At 35.9% G+C, this 16,582-nt stretch overlaps 1 protein-coding gene across 2 annotated transcripts in view; it reads right to left on the bottom strand.

Moving 5' to 3' along the window:
• Positions 1–6,799: 6,799 nt before the first annotated feature.
• The window catches only part of OTOGL (otogelin like), a 256,085-nt gene continuing 246,302 nt past the window's right edge, over positions 6,800–16,582 (bottom strand). For both annotated transcript variants that reach the window (XM_016425678.2, XM_056798553.1), the window contains 2 exons: positions 11,786–11,865; positions 6,800–10,133 (listed from right to left, as the gene is read on the bottom strand). In XM_016425678.2, the coding sequence (XP_016281164.2) occupies positions 9,933–10,133; positions 11,786–11,865 (281 nt within the window). In that variant the 3' untranslated portion in view covers positions 6,800–9,932. The remainder of the gene's footprint in view (positions 10,134–11,785; positions 11,866–16,582) is intronic.

Below are 16,582 nucleotides of genomic sequence, written 5' to 3'. Positions count from 1 at the left end.
CTAGTGTCTGGCATAGATCTTAATAAAGTTCTAGCAATCATATATCTCTAATACCTACCATGTCTCTCTATCCCTCTATAATCTATCTGATTTCTCCTTTAGCTATCCATCCATCATTTTACCAACCCTAATCTCTCTCCTGTATTCTAGTAACACATTAACAATTGCAGATTAGACATTTCCAGCTGAATGACATGTAAGATTGTCAAACTCAATATGTCCAAAACAGAATTCATTATTCTATCAAAAACCTACTCCAGTTCCAAATGTTGACTTATACCATAATCTTTCTGGTCACTTGGGTTCAAAACAATGAAGCATTCTTTACTCTTCCTTTTCCCTCACTTGATATATTCAATCAATTGCCAAGTAGTAGATTATATCTGCACAATATCTCTTTCATCCATCCCCTTCCTTCCACTCATATGGCCATTATGGTCTAGTTTAGGACCTCATCACATCTAGGCAATTACAATAGCCTTTTAATTGATCTTCCTTCCTTAAGTCATTCTTTTCAACCAATTCATCCTCCACACAGCTGCTGTCTTAGAGCACAGGTATGACATTGTCATTCTTCCATCTTCAAAACTGATGAAAATTTATGAAAAGAAGAGCCTTTCCTCAATTGATAAATGATCAAAGGATATACGCAGGCAATTTTCAGAGGAAGAAATTAAAGCTATCAATAGTAATGTAAAAAATGCTTGAGATCACTAAAATGAGAAAAATGCAAATTAAAACAACTCTGAGATACCACCTCACACTTATCAGATTAACTAATATGACAAAAATGGACAATGGCAAATGCTAGAGGGGACAATGAAAACTGGGTACACTAATACGCTGTTGGTAAACTTGTGTGAAAATTTGGACAGAACCTTTGGCTTAAAAATATTGCTGCTAAGTCTGTGACAGAGAGATAAAGAAAAAGGGAAAGTACCTATATATACAAAAATGTTTACAGCAACTTTTTTATAGTATCAAAGAATTGGAAATTGAAGGTATATCTAATAATTGTAAAATGGCTAAATAAGTCATGGTATGTATGATTATAATGGAATATAATTGAGCTGCATGAAATAACATGGGATGGTTTAAGAAAAACCTGAAACAAAGTAAAGTGAGTAGAACCAGGAGAACATTGTAAATTTTAACAGAAATATTATAATAATGAACTGTTAAAGACTTAGCTTCTCTGATCAATACAGTGACCCAAAACAATACCAAAGGACTCATTATGATAAATGTTGTCCAACTCCAGAGAGAGAACTGATAAACTTTGAATACAGATTGAAACGTTTTTTTCATTAATTTTTTTTGCAACCCAGCCAATATGGAAATAAATGAATAAATAAATATATATATATATATATTCTCATGACTTCACATGCAGGATGAATATCATGATGAATACCATGTTGCTTGCCTTCTTAATGGGGAGAGGAGGGGCTAGAGAGAGGAGAGAATTTGGAACTGAAATTTTTTAAAATGGACGTTTAAAAAAATTAATGCTACTCTCTGGGGGAAAAAAGGTGTTTCTTATTATCTCTATGATCAAAGAGCAACTGTACTGGCAATACAGATGTTCATAATTTTGCTCTAGGATATTTTTCCAGGTTTGTTACTCTCACACTCTACATTTGAGCCAAATGGGGCTACTTGTACTTTCTTTTATGTGATGACTGGTCTCTGGGCTCCATGATTTTACATAAGTTTTTTTCCTCTGCCTAGAATATCCTCTATCCTCATCTTGTCCTCTTAGAACCACCAACTTCCTTTAAAGTTCAGTTTAAGTGCTATTTCTTACATAATGCCTCCCCTAATGCCCCAAACTGCTTGGACTCCATGCCAAGATGACTTCATATATTTTGTTTTAGCTTTATATAGAAATAATATTTCCTCTGATAGAATATAAGCTTCTTGAGGGTAAGTACTAGTTTATTTTTTTATTTGGAATCCCCAGTGCCTGGTATAATGGTAGGCATTTAGGATTTAAACATCACTTAGGAGAGATTTACAAATCTTAAAATCCCTTATATGACACAAATGTAAATTTTAACCCTCACACTGGAGAAAAATCAAAGTTTACATGTGATTTACAAGTGTAAAAAAAGCTGCCCCTCCTCCACTGCTCTTCAGCTGATCTCACTTCAGCTTGGCTTCTCATTGCAACCTCCTGGATCTCTCTTTCTTACATTACACAAGCTTGTTAGAATATTCTACTATAAACCGAGATTTCATTTTGAAATGAAAGAGGAAGGGCATGGAGTCATGAGGACCTGGATTCAAATCTGGTCTCAGACCCTTCCTAGCAGTGTGACTTTGGGGCAAGTCACTTAACCTTGATTGCCTACTACTTGCTGTTCTTTTGTTTGAAAATTGATATTAAGACAAAGGGTAATGTTTTTTTTTTTTTAATGAAACTGAAAAGCTTTTTTCAAGTACTTTATGGTTAACATGCAGTTTCTTGGGCAACCTCTGTAAGATTTTCAAAAAATTAATATTTGGAGGCAAGAGCAGGACTCTGCTCATGTATGCAATGCTGACATTAAAAACAACAACTCCGAGTTGTAAACTAAATGAATCAGTGGTACCACCTTTCTCCTTTATTCTATTTCCTACAAGTCTATTTCAATGGCCTCTTTCAAAGTTATTTTACTCACAACTTTGTCACAAAATTAACACTTTCGTAAACTGAGGGGTAGAAATCATCCTGAGCCAGATTTCTTTCATGGCACCAGGGAAAAACTATGATTCCTTCAGAGTTCAAAAGCTTTACTATGTGGAACAAACTATTTGAGGCAAAATACAGGATAGATTAGTCGCTGCTGCTCACCAGCATTCCCTACATGTGATGCTGAATAACTGAAGACTTTTCTTTCACATGGCTGAAAATAGATGGGCTTCACTGTCTTTGCTTTGAAAGTAACAACTTTCCTATAAATGTGTAACTGTCATTTTGAATCCATTAAAATCAAGTGACTGCAACAGTCCTTTTCCCAATGATTTCTTTATTTAGAGTAAATTGATTGTATTTAGTACAGTGTTCTTGGCGTTAATTGAGAATTCTTCATTACAATCTGGATTTGTGAACCCTCTTTTCAACTACATCAAGGTCTATCACAAAAGCAACAAATGTATTTTCTCTCATTGTCCTAACCCCACGAAAGACTGGAACTACTTTCTTGTCCCTTTTTCTCGGAAGGTGAATTATATTGGTAAAGTTGCCTAAACAAGTCACGATGCCATTCTGAGTGAAAAGCAAAGATGGAGAAGCTAGAAGACAAAGATCTCTGCCGCTCTGCTTCCTAGTGTTCTCCTCCTTACCTGTCATCCGTCCCTCCACCCTTCCATCAGCCTGCTAAATCGCTTTCAATTCTCAAGAGCCAAAGTGAAGTCCCATCTAACCCAGGAGCTCTGGAGCTCTTCCCGGATCCCACCCACTCACCTTCCGCTTGTTAGTATCCTTGAGTGGATGGCCAAGCCTTACCTGATCAATGTCCAAGCCATTGGTGCTTAAGAGATCGCCTGCAGACCCATTTCCTGACAAGCCTGTCACCTGCTGTGGAGAGCGATGCTGAAGCTCCCCGCCACATTTAGAGTTCAGCATTGCCCACTCTCACTGCTGCCCCCTCCCAACTAAGGGGGGGTGTGTGGGTGGGGAATGACTGCCTTTGCCTTCAACAAACCTAAACTGTTTGGGCAAAAGGCTACATTATTTCTTTTGGAGAGATCACGGCTGAGTGATCTGCTAGAGTTACTTGAGAGTGTAAATAAGCTGCTGGATAAGGGAAACCACTGGATGTAATTTCTTTTAGTCTTTCCAAAAAAAAAAAAAAGCCTTTGGTCCACAATAAAGGCTGAAAAAAAATTGTCACCAGGGGACTGAGGAATAGATAGGGATCTGGCTCACAGATAGGAAACAGAATAGGGATAAGTGGGCACTTTTCTGGATAGAGTCTAAATAACAGGGTCCCCAAGGGATCTGGGCTAAGGTCAGTCCTATTACCGAAGTGTAAAGACTTAGACTGTTTAATCCTCAAGACTGCAGAGGATACTGAGTTCTTCTGGGCAGTGAAATGCTAAGCTGATGGGGCTTAAGTGTGGCAAAATCTCAGGCACCTACAAGTGAAGCAGCTGGATAGTAGAGTAGGCAAAGTTCTGGGTTTAGAATTAGGGAGATGTGAGTTTGAATCTTTCTTCTGTCTAATCTGAGCTGTGTTACCCTAGACAAGTCACTTAACTGCTCAGTTTCCAGTTCCTCATCTCTAAAATGGGATAATGTTGTCAGAATCAAATGAGAAGTGTTTTGTAAATCATAAAAGGTACTACACAGATGATAGTTATTAAAAGGGTTTAGATATGTGTGAATATGAGATAATATACATTAAGCAATCAATAAACATTTAAGAAGCACCTACCTTATGCTAAGCACTAGGGATACAAAAAGAGACCAAAAAATGAGAGGGGACTAATAGAAACAGAGCTTTAACACTGAGCTCACTTATGGTGATGGATCAGAATCTATGAATATTTTAAGTTTTACACATATCTCAATATGCCATTAAAGCCAATAACTTTATACAAATTTTCATAGCCATAGAAAGAAGCTATGAGCATTGACAGACATTAACACTAACTAGGCTTTAAGAAAGAACATTTCACATTGCTAAGATTAAAGAGAGAAAGGATCCATTTATTAGGCTATTCAAGAAGCCTAGAAGGCTCTAAAAGGGAAATTCAAACTCTTTCATCACAATTGCTCTAAATGGGAGGGTGGAGAGTTTTTGGTTTGGGTTTAATCTGTATGACTCTACAGGAAGCTCTCTGAAGAGCCCATATTTTAAAGGGATATGTAATGGATGAAAGGGGGGGGGGGAATGGAAAGAGATTACATAGAGAATAAATACAATGGGGGTGGGTGAGGCTATATAGGCTGAGAAGGCTCCTCAGGATACTTAAAGAAAGTGAAGGTTTCCACTGAGCTAGAGTTCTGTAAACTATTGCACAGGATGAGATCTTTCTCTTTATTTGTACTCATTTTGGAGCAACCACTGCCCACCCTCTCCCAAAAAACTATTAAACAATAGACAGGCCCATCCAGAGAGGTAGTAGAGTAGATAGTAAAGATATTCACTAGACTAGGCTCAATTGCTGCATGTTGGCTAGTGGAGCCATTCTATATTTGATAGCTCTAATATTTAGGATTTAAGATGCAAACTCTCATTTATCAGGCAAAACAAAAATGAAGCAGTCTCTGACTTTCTAATAAAGAGATAGATAGATGATAGATAAACATATACATATATACACACATGTATGGGAGATATAAACATATTTTTGTCTGGATACATATGTGTACAAATATCATATAAAAGTGTACACCCGAATTTAAAATATGTATATTTGAGAGAGAGAGAGAGAGAAAGAGAGAGAGAGAGAGAGAGAGAGAGAGAGAGAGAGAGAGAGAGAGAAGAGAGAGAGAGAGAGAGAGAAGAAAGGACAGACAGACAGACAGACAGTGAGGGAGAGCACAGTAAAGGGAGTTTTGTCTCCCTTTATATTTTTTGTCTCCCTTAAATAGTCACAAGGATAGTGAGTTTTTCTGTAGAGTAACTAATTCATAGAAATGAACAATTATTAACTCAGAAAGAAATTAATGCAAAATAAATAATTTTAGAAATTTTGAGAAGCAAATTTTCTTACCCAAAGAGAATCCTTCTATAAAAGTATTCTGTATTTATGTTATTTTACCTATAAATTAGCAGTTATTAAATATTCAGGGTCTCTTTCAATGAAATAAATATAACTCAAAGCTTCTTACAATAATTTACAACTTTTACAAGTGAAAGGGGAGTTTTAGAAAGAGGATAATTTTCAAAAGTCAGCAGGAGTGTCATCCTACCATGCCACAACAACAATTTAATTAAAGTGTGGGCAGCACATTCCACATTTAAAACAAAACAAAATACCAACAGTACTCCCTTTCCTAAAGTTAAAAGCATTTTCTCTCCTGTTTTGAAAATTTTCCCATCATGCAATATTTGAGTTTGTTTTCTCAATATACTTTATATGTGAGAAGTAAGATGTGGGGAGGGCAGAAGGATTGTTTTCTGTTTTTTTATGCTGGTATTGCTTCCGTGACATATATTGATAATAGTCATTAGAGCATGTTGCATCTAATAAAAAAGAGCTTGCATCTAGAGAATACGATTAGGTCTTTGAAATGTCTTATAGGCATCATTTCATTTAATCCTCAGAGTGTTCTGAGGCCAGTGCTGTTACTATCCAAATTTTAGAAATGAGGTAACAGGCTCAGAGGGGTTTAATGTCTTGGCCAGTCGCAGAGTTTGGAGACCATCTCAGTAACCTCAAAATATCCATTTTGTCATGCTTCAACTTAATCTAATAAGCAAACTGATGAGCAATAAGGAGCATTTTGTGGACAGTTCTGACACTAAAAGTTATTCATGATAACAAAAAGATGACTTTCTGCCTAAAAATGGAGGTAGATTTGGAATGGCGCTAGCAAAATACAGGTTGCTGCTGGCATTTGTCCACGTGGTAAAATGAAGGAGAAAGGAGGAAAGATCAGGTTAACTTAAGTGAAGCAGAGCCAGAAAGGGAGCAGGGAGATGAAGGAAGTAATTTATACAGAGGTTAAACCAAAGTACTAAAGAAAATTCCCACTAGATTCAATCACATGTTAATCATGAGATGACTTTCAAACAGAGCAAAATAGTTTCTTTTACAGATGTAATTTCCATTACAAATAAAAACCCATCATAATGCATAGGAATTCATAGAGCAATTTTTATTGATTTTTCGTTGATGTCAAATACAAACTGATTGCAAAAGAGAGACAGATGCAATATGTAATTTACAAATTCAACAAGATGTAGTGCTTTTAAATGATTCAGATCTCCATATTTCAATGTTAATGTTGTATTTCTCCAATTCTGATCAAGATTTTTCTTTCTTTTTTTTTTTAGTGGGGGATGGGTTGAGGGGAGAAACTGGACTTGTGATTTCATTGACACATGAAATTTGCAAAGAGAAAACTACCTTTTCCCAGTGTAGGTCAGAATCAGAGAGCTGATGAGGGTAATGAGATGTTGAGACTAATCCACTCAAAGCTACTCAGTCAGAAGATTTAAACTCAAGTCTTTCTGACTCCAAGTCCATTTCTCTGACCATGATCCATTGCTTCTTTTCTAGATCAAAAAAATAAATTAAATTTCAACTATTGTTTCTAAGTTTATTATGAGGATTTTTATAGCATGAATCACAAATATCCATAAAGAAAACTAAAAGCATTTCTTTTTTATTAATGACATCTTTGCTGAATAATCATGGTTAACTATAACTCAGGGGAATTGAGCAATTTTTGTACAGTAAAGTTTGTGCTTAGAGTTAGTTAGGGATAGGGAGTCCCCCACCAACAAAATTACAGATCATTGACATATATGTTAAATTATGGACGCTGCTATCATCAAATCAATATGAGAGACAGTAAGGTCTATTGGATAGAAGGTTAGGCTTGGTGTCAGAATAAGCTGAAATTAAGTTCTCTGTCTCTGAAACATATTGGCTTTGTGATCATTAACTTCGTAATGGCATAGAGCCTCAGTAACTCAAATAGACTATAACTTACAGAATTGTAGCTCAGTCAGCAGAAAGAATTTCATCACTAGGAATTCCTAACACAGGTCAAATCATATATCCAGACATAATAACAATAATAGTAATAAAAAGGATACCAGTTAAATGCTATTGCTATGCTAAAACACAGGGATTATAATCATTGTGGTGAAATAGGGAATTCTATCATATTTGACTTCCTTTCTAATGTTAAAGTTCTATGATATCCTATAACTCTTAAATTTTTTTATAACCTTTACCTTCTGTCTTAGAATCGATACTAGATATCAGTTTTGAGGCAGAAGAGCAATATCAACTAGGCAATTGAGATTAAGTGACTTGCCCAGGGTCACACAGCTAAGAAGTATCTGAGGGCAGATTTGAACCCAGGTCCTTCTGATTTCAGATCTGGTTCTCTGTTCACTCAGCCACGTAGCTGTTCCTATCCTCTGAAATTTTAAAACAAGATTTTATACATACAATTGTGAAACCTTTTGTTCCCCCACCAAAACATACACAGAGAACAGAATGATTAATCTTCCTGGTCTGAAAAGCCACATGATAAAATCTTTGAAGAGCTGATCTCAGAGACAGGAAGAACTGGTTTAAGTCTCTCCTCTGTGAGCCCCTAGACAAAATTCGTAATATCTCACTCCTCCAAGGTTACTACCTGCAGAGTAGGTACTGTCCTGCACTGGGAGAGGGGACTTCTTCACCTGGACTTCGCTAAGCAAATGAAGCACAAGTCTGCTTCCTATCACTATTCCTGCTAAGTTTCTATGACAAACAGTTGTTTGGGGTTTTTTTTTTTTCTGTTGGAAATGACTTTTAAGTTAAATGGAGAATTTCTGTAAAAATATAAATGGTTATTCAGAGTGTATATTTCAAAGTGCTGGTGAGCATCTGTATGTTGAACACCTCCTGTCTTGTTTTCTCTTCAGCCAAGGCATTTTTAAAATTATTGATTTGAAGGTACAACATTATATTGCAGAAGCATTAATACATTCAAATAATCTCATCCCATTCCCCCATCACAGAGAAAGCAGCATAAGTACAAAAAAATCCTTATTGACCTGTATACTCTATATATACATCTAAAAGTGGATGCCAGTGTCTAAGCACTCTGGGCTACTTACCAAATATGTTAAATAATAGCTATATACAGAAGACCAGGGATTTCATGGTATAAAAATAAAGGTACGAGATTTCCCTCCTCCCCATGCCTGCTGAGGATGCATTTCCCCACCCCATTTCTTGGCATCTACAATACATATTTATCTCTATGTGTGGGATTTTTATTAATTAATCCAAAGGCACTGGACCTAACAGTTTGAATATACACATAATTTTAAATCTTTACAAATGGGGACTCCAATGACTAATCCCTTAAAGTGTAAGACACTCTGAGACCTGGAATGCAAGAGAAAGATTTGGGGTTCTGCTTAAGCAAAGCATCACTACCTATTTGAGTAAGACTGGACAAATCAATCTACCAATCAACCAAGAAGCATTTATGTGCTTTCAGTGTGCTAGGCACTGTGCTAAGTCCAGAGGATACCAAAAAAGAAAAAGAAAAAGAACCCCTGCCCTCAAGGAACTTGCATTTGACTGGTAGTATTAAATTTCTATAAAAAGGAACATAGAAAATACATGCAGAAAAGTTGGAAGGTATCTATAGTGGGAAAGGTATTTAGACTTTCAAAAAAAAGTATGGTTAAAATAGGTGATCTTGAAAGCCTCTTATACTTCTAATATTCTATGATCTTGTGATTCTGTGAATCTATAAAGTCTGATTAAGTCTACCAATCTAGAAGCCAACTTTTACCCACTCTACTCATGTGGAATAAAAAGTACAGATTTGGGGATATTAAGTAACACTGGCTTTTGCTTCCCAGGTTCTTACAAAAGGAGATAAAATTTCATTTGCAATGACTTTAACTGCAATTAAGTGAAATGGAGAGTTTCCCCAAATTATGTTTCAGTCAATGCAACATTGATCTGAAGTTACTGCTTTTTAAAATCTTATACATAACTATATTTCACTATCATAGGAAAGTAATTTTATTGAACTAGACAATGCAATACACTGAAATACATACTAGATAAAGGAAAAAGTAACTTTACTAGAGCAACATAAGGTATTTACTATCAGTGATGAAATAGTGGGATGAAAGTTTTCATAAGTTTATTAATTTTTAAAAAGGTATAGACCTCTCCAGTGATAGGAAAGTATCAATGAACCCTAATGCTCATTCTGTGGTTTGGGTGTGGGTTTATTTTGAATCCAGAATTCATTTCCATTGACATGAGCACTCGATGGGTTCTTGAAAGGTGTACGTAACTTCTGAGCCATTTCCTGAGCAGAAGAGAGGCACGTTCACATTCCGCACTCCACTTTCCCTACAACATTTGCAGAATCTAAAATGGTTATCAATATTGACATTGTAGATGGTAGCAGATGGGCATTTCCCATCACAAGAAGCAACACTTATCTGTTAAAGAGAAGGAAGAAGAAATGTGAGTCCATGAGAAGTTCCATTTTTGCCATTAGTGAAAGAATGAGTGATAACCCTAAATTGTGCTATGTCTACAATACCATTCAAAGATAACTGTTTGAAGCGTTCAACATGCCAATATTTAATGGAGGTAGGTAATGTAATGACTATTCACTCATTAGGAGACCTGGCAGACTTTCAGAATGGTCTGCTCTTAGCCCTGATGACTGGTTGGAGCCACTAAAAAGTCAGAACAACTCGGTATCATTTTTCCCCAGCCCCTTCCCTAATTATTACAATTCTCAGATGTCTATGTCTGCTGGCAGATTCCAAAAAATAAGTAAAAAAGGAAACATGACCAGGATAAGTATGTCAAAGAAAATTAATTCCCACGTCAAGTAAAATAATACCAATTGGCACATATGAATCAGAAAAAAATTGCTAAAATGATAAAGCAAGTAAGACATGGTTACCAATTAATTGGATTGGAGCCTATAGGAATTTCAACAAATGAGTCTATTGTAATCAGAATTGCACCATTCCTTGTGAAGACTGTAGAAAGTGACAGTTCTCAAATGGGCATCAAAATGGTCAAAGTAAGGGAACTTTAAAGGAATTTGTTCTACTTATCCAGAGGAGCATTGCCACTGGGCAGGAAATTAATATAGCTGGGATTTCCCAGGTAAAAGCACCTCTCAGGGGAGTAAACTCCCTCTACCAAAGCAGATCACTCATAGCAACTTAGAATTTTAACTTTGGGATACAGAGAAGTTAAGCAATTTGCCCAAGGTGATACACCCAGCCTGTGCTAGAAAGAAGACAAAACCAGCTCCTCTCCATTTCCCTGTTTCTTTGTCTTGTACTAGTGGGGAAATCAAGAAGGTTCTTCTCTCTTCCACAGTCTCTCATTACCCTTTCTTCCCCTTCCCATTTTTCTCCCTCCATTTCTATTTATTTTCTCTCTCCTTTATGGGTTCTGCTTGGTGTTGGCAACCATTTCAGCAAAGAGTAATCCACACATTCACACACATCATTTGAAGAGGATATTAATCATTTTGTTGGAGGAATGAATCCCAGATTGTGACTCCAAACGTAATACAGTAGAGAGAGAGTTCTTGATTTGGAATCAAACAATATGGGTTTGAATCCGGAATCTGGCCCATCCTAGTTGTATAACCAAGTGAAAATTTATTCAAAAATCTGGGTCCCTTCTTAGTTGTATGACCAAGAAAAAAATGCCATTTGAAGAGAAATGGAGCATTCAATACAACAGTATTTAAGGGGGTAGGTAATTTAATGACTGTTCATTGGTTAGGAGACCTGGCTGACTTTCATAATGGTCTGTTTCTAGCCCCAGTGACTGCTTGGAGCCATTAAGAAGTCAGAGCAATTTGGTATCAATTTCCCCTCAGCTCCTTCCCATCTTAGATCTATGACCAAGAGAAAATTTATTCAAAAATCTGGGACACGGATTATTCATCTATAAAATAAGAATTATAAAACTTGCACTATCTACCTTGGGGCTATCATAAGAAAAGCATTTCATAAAGAAGCATTATAAAAATATGAGCTATTATTGTCACATATAAATCTCTCTTTTAGAAAGAAAGGTCCATAGTTAGAAAAGAACAATGATTTTGCATACTCACAGGACTTTGACTTGTACAATCTTGTTTTTTTATGGTTGTTTTTACTGTTATTTTCTGGCACATTCTTTCTTCCCTTCTGCCTATTAAAATAGAGGAAAGGTTTGTTCCTTTAACATATCATGACTGAATCTTTGATATAATACAGTATATTGATTTCAACAATTTCCCTTAAATTTTCCAAATTTTATTTGTTTCCCAAACAAATACATATTTTTTATTTGTTTCCTGAACAAATACATTTTGTTCCCAATTAGAATTTTGTTCACATAGATTAGTTGATTTTTAAAACCCTTACATTCCATGTTGGAATCAATACTGTGTATTGGTTCCAATGCAGGACAGTAGTAAGGGCGAGGCAATGGGGATGAAATGACTTGCTCAGAGTCACACAACTGGGAAGTGTCTGAAGCCAAATTTGAACCCAGGACCTCCCATCTCTAAGTCCAGCTCTCCGTTCACTCAGCCACCTACCTGCCCTGTGCCTACCATTTTAATGGCAATGATTTCATAATAATTCTTATATTGACACCCTTAAAAACATCTTCACACCTTTAATGACTTCTATCTAGAATATTATACATAGTTTTATGGGATGTAAAAGATTAAAGATGACATGCTGATTTTAGCACAAATACATTTATATGCATATCAAGCCATCATCACCTCTAGTCATACACCTTATGTCTACTACCAGCCATTCTGCTAATAACTGCTTCTCATCATCCTGAAAAGTATCCCCAGACTGGACTAGAAACCAGGAAAACATCCCACAAAAAGGGGAAGAGTTCATCGACTCACCTTTGACACTCCCTCCCTGGGACCAAGGAGACCTGAGAAATGTGTCACTGAACACAGTCTATGCAGCCTCAGAGCTCCGATCAGCTCATCAAACAATGCTTTATTGTGTTTCCCCAGACTTTCTTGGCATCCTCCATGTCACCAGGCATGTAACCTGCCCTGCCCTGCCCTGCCCCACTATGGATCAAGTCATCATCTTTCTGTCTGTCCAGTCGCTTCTTTACCTGGAAATCCCTCCCATAAATGGACTGTTAAACTCTTTGAAAGGATAGATTGTCTCCCATTTCTAGTTGTATCACCCTTGCTTAGGAGAGTGACTGTGACATTTTATGGGCAAGATAAAAGCTAATTTATTATTCATGCATATGGAATGGACATAAATGCACTAATATATCTACGAAAAGTATAGGAAGGCAATTGAAGAGGGAAAATGCTGAATCCCATATTGCTATTAACATTTTATTGATGCCTTTATATTTATATGATATTCATACAATAGCACTAAATTGTACAAACTGATTTGATGAATATAAAATGAATTAATTATATCCCTGTTACTTTTTCATGGTGGATTTGTAGCAAGAGGCCAAATTCCATAATTATAGGATTTTAGGGCTGGATAGGAGGAACAGAGAGATCATATATTCCAATACCCTTATCTTCCTAATGAGAAACTGAAGCATAAAGAGAAGGTAAGTGACATTTATTGATGGTCATCCAATGGGGCTAGAGGAAAGGACAAAAGTAAAAGCCTCTTATTACTATTAAATCAGTGTTTCCACCCCCTACACATTGCATTTAGATAATTTTTAAAACTAGTTTATGCTTCCTTACTAGGGTATAGACAAACATCGAAGAGCTTGGACTTAGGAAAACCTGGTTTCAAAACCCAAGCCCTTATCTTCAACTACAGGTACTTATTAAGTAATAATGACATAAACCTTCTAGGTCTGTTTCCTCATAGATAAAAGGAAGAAGTGGGACTTGAGGACCTCTAAGATCTCTTCCAAAACTAAATCTATGTTGTGCTCTTCATTTGATGCAACAAAATGCTATTAATCTAAATATTTGTAAAGTACCTGTATCTAGATAAAATTATTTTTAAAAAATCTTTGCTTTTTTGCATCAGCATTGTTCTCATCTGTACTTTTTTGTCTATAAATTGGTTATCTTGATTCATAGGATATCTACTCATAACTATAACACCATATTAATTCATATGTAGTTTATCATACTTGATTTGCATCCATGATTTGCTGCTAACCCCACTGGATGATCATCAATAATAAGTCACTTAACCTGTGTATGCCTCAGTTTCCTCATTTGGAAAAATAAGGTATTGAGGGGCAGTTAGGTAGAACATTGGCTAGAGCTCCAGATCTGGAGGCAGTAGAACCTGAGTTCAAATTTGGACTCAGACACTTTCTAGCTGTGTGACCTTGGGCAAGTCTTTTAACCCTCTCTACATAACCCTAGCATAGAGTCCTTAGCACTCTTCTGCCTTTAAAAGTATCGAGTATCAATTGTAAGAATAGAAAGTAAGGGCTTAAAAAAAGGAAAGGTGCTGAAATAGATGATTTCTGTGTTTTTCCTGACCTGCCGTAAAATACAGTGATTTGGGAATTTGATCTTATATAACAAATTCAACATGTAGAGTTTAACAGATGTAATTGATTCACTTTGAATGCATCAAATCACTGTTTATAGGCATTATTTGTAAAGAGAACAACACTCACAGTGCAAAACCAAATGATAGATAGGGCTCTGCGATTTATCACAATCATTGAATTCTGAATATAAGATTATATTTAATGTAAGATTACGTGTCATGTAAATTTACATTTAATATAAGATTACAATGCAATTACAAACATCATTTTCCAAAATAAATTCTCATTGATATTGCTCAGATGACATTTTTCTACTAGACTCATAAAAATGTGAATAAAAAATCTGGGCGATAGATTTGTGGCTCTTGTTTGGGTATTTCAGTCATGTCTGACTTTTCATGACCCCATTTGGGGTTTTCTTGGCCAAAATACTGATGTGGCTTGCTCTTTCTTTTTCTAGCTCATTTTACAGATGAGGAAACTGGGGCAAGCATGGTTAAGTGATTTGCCCAGGGTCTCACAGATAGTAAGTGTCCGAGGTTGGATTTGAACTCAGGAAGATGAGTCTTCCTGACTGCAGAGTGGGTACTCTCTACACTATGGTACTGAGATGCCCCAAAATAGATAGCAATAGAAATATATACATATGATGATGTGCATATATATGTGCCATAATATATATTTACATACACACCATCTGCAATTTTTTACTGATGTCTTTTCCTATTTATCTTCTTCAGAAAAAACAAAAGCAAAACCAAACAACTTGCGGAGTAATTTTTCCTGACAGCATTTTTAGTATTCTTTTCGGGGATACTTTTACAACTTGAATAAAGAATGTTATGTGGACAGGTGAATCTACAAGCCTCTTGTTAATAGAATGTAGACAATAGAATATTTTAAAGTGTTCTCTGCAAAAAGACGAAAACTGTCCACTTTCAAGTAAAATAAAGTAACATCTATGCTGGCTGGCGCACTCCCAAACAGAAAGCTCTGGAAACCTGCATTTCTTCACACAAGTAATTAGCACTGATACCTAAGCTGGAATTGAGCCAATGGAGGTTATTTTAGGATTGGGAGCCTATTGTATATTGTTCCTGGCTCTTGGCTGAGGATCAAAGAAAGAGGGAGATGGATAGTTGATTTGCATGTATGGATCTCTACCCTTTCATTGACTTGCATGGTTTTGGAGAAGGAATAAATCAAAATAATATCAGATGAATTAATCAGAATTTTTGTCTAATTGTTGACATATCCCTTTTCTGTAATATAGTTTTGCCTGTGACTATACCTGTGTTGTAAATTCTTTAAGAGAGAGAACTTCCAGGTGAGGTTCCTCCTCTACTAATACAAATCTTCTCTGTAACATACACTCTTGAAGAATCATTTGGGGTACTAAAAGTCTGGGACCTGCCCAGGATCCCCCAGCAGGTACATTTCAGAGTTGGAACTTGAACTCAGTTCTTCTAAATCTTTTATCAACCTTGTGACATTGCCTCTTACTGTGAACAAAGCATGCTTTATAATTTACACTAAGTGGTATCCCAAGTCTGAAGGTCTTTTGAACATTGAGATCAAGAACAATGAGAGGAAATACTCTATTTTCAATATATAGAGCCTTAGACAAAGTGTCAGGAAATCTCACTTCTGATACCAAAAAAGGATGGGAAAGTCATGTAATTACTCTGAGTCTCATTTTCATTATATTTACTAAAATCAATTTTATATACATGTATATAAAGAACAATGCAGACACAAAGTGATAGATAAATGCCAATTGTTGTCATCATTACTGTTGCTGCTGTTGTTATTGTTGTAAACCTGGTATTACTGTGTTCACCATCATCATTATGGTTAGAACAATATTGTTTCCTTACTATTGCAGTCATTGTTGTCAATTTTATTGTTATTGTCTTTTCACAACTGCTATTTACAATACTTAAGAGTATTGCTGTTATCATCATTGTTATTGTTTTCCTTGTTGTTATAGCTTTATCAATCATTATTGCTGTCCTGGTTCTGGTCATATTGTTATTATCTTCATTAGTATTATTGTGATGGTATTATAAAATTTGTTGACATTGTCATTTTATAATCAACATTCTTATCAGTATTATATTGGGGGTTTTTCATTACTACCGTTCTCGTCATTTTGTGCTCATCATTGTTAGTATTGTCACTATGATTATTGTTAGTATTGTCATAATTATTATTTCATTGCTATTTTTGTGATAGTGGCTATTCTTATTCTTGCTCTTATCAACATGGTATTTATTTACTGAATATTCACAGGGGAGATGAAGCACATCAAGTCACTAAGTTACTCTGCATACAAGAGTCAATACTCTATGTCAGGGATTCATAACCATTTTTATGTCATGGACCCCTT

Source organism: Monodelphis domestica, chromosome 5, assembly GCF_027887165.1.
Source record: "Monodelphis domestica isolate mMonDom1 chromosome 5, mMonDom1.pri, whole genome shotgun sequence".
Classification (NCBI taxonomy): domain Eukaryota; kingdom Metazoa; phylum Chordata; class Mammalia; order Didelphimorphia; family Didelphidae; genus Monodelphis; species Monodelphis domestica.
The sequence above is the reverse complement of the archived record's forward strand: the minus strand, read 5'-3'. Positions and strand labels throughout refer to the sequence as shown.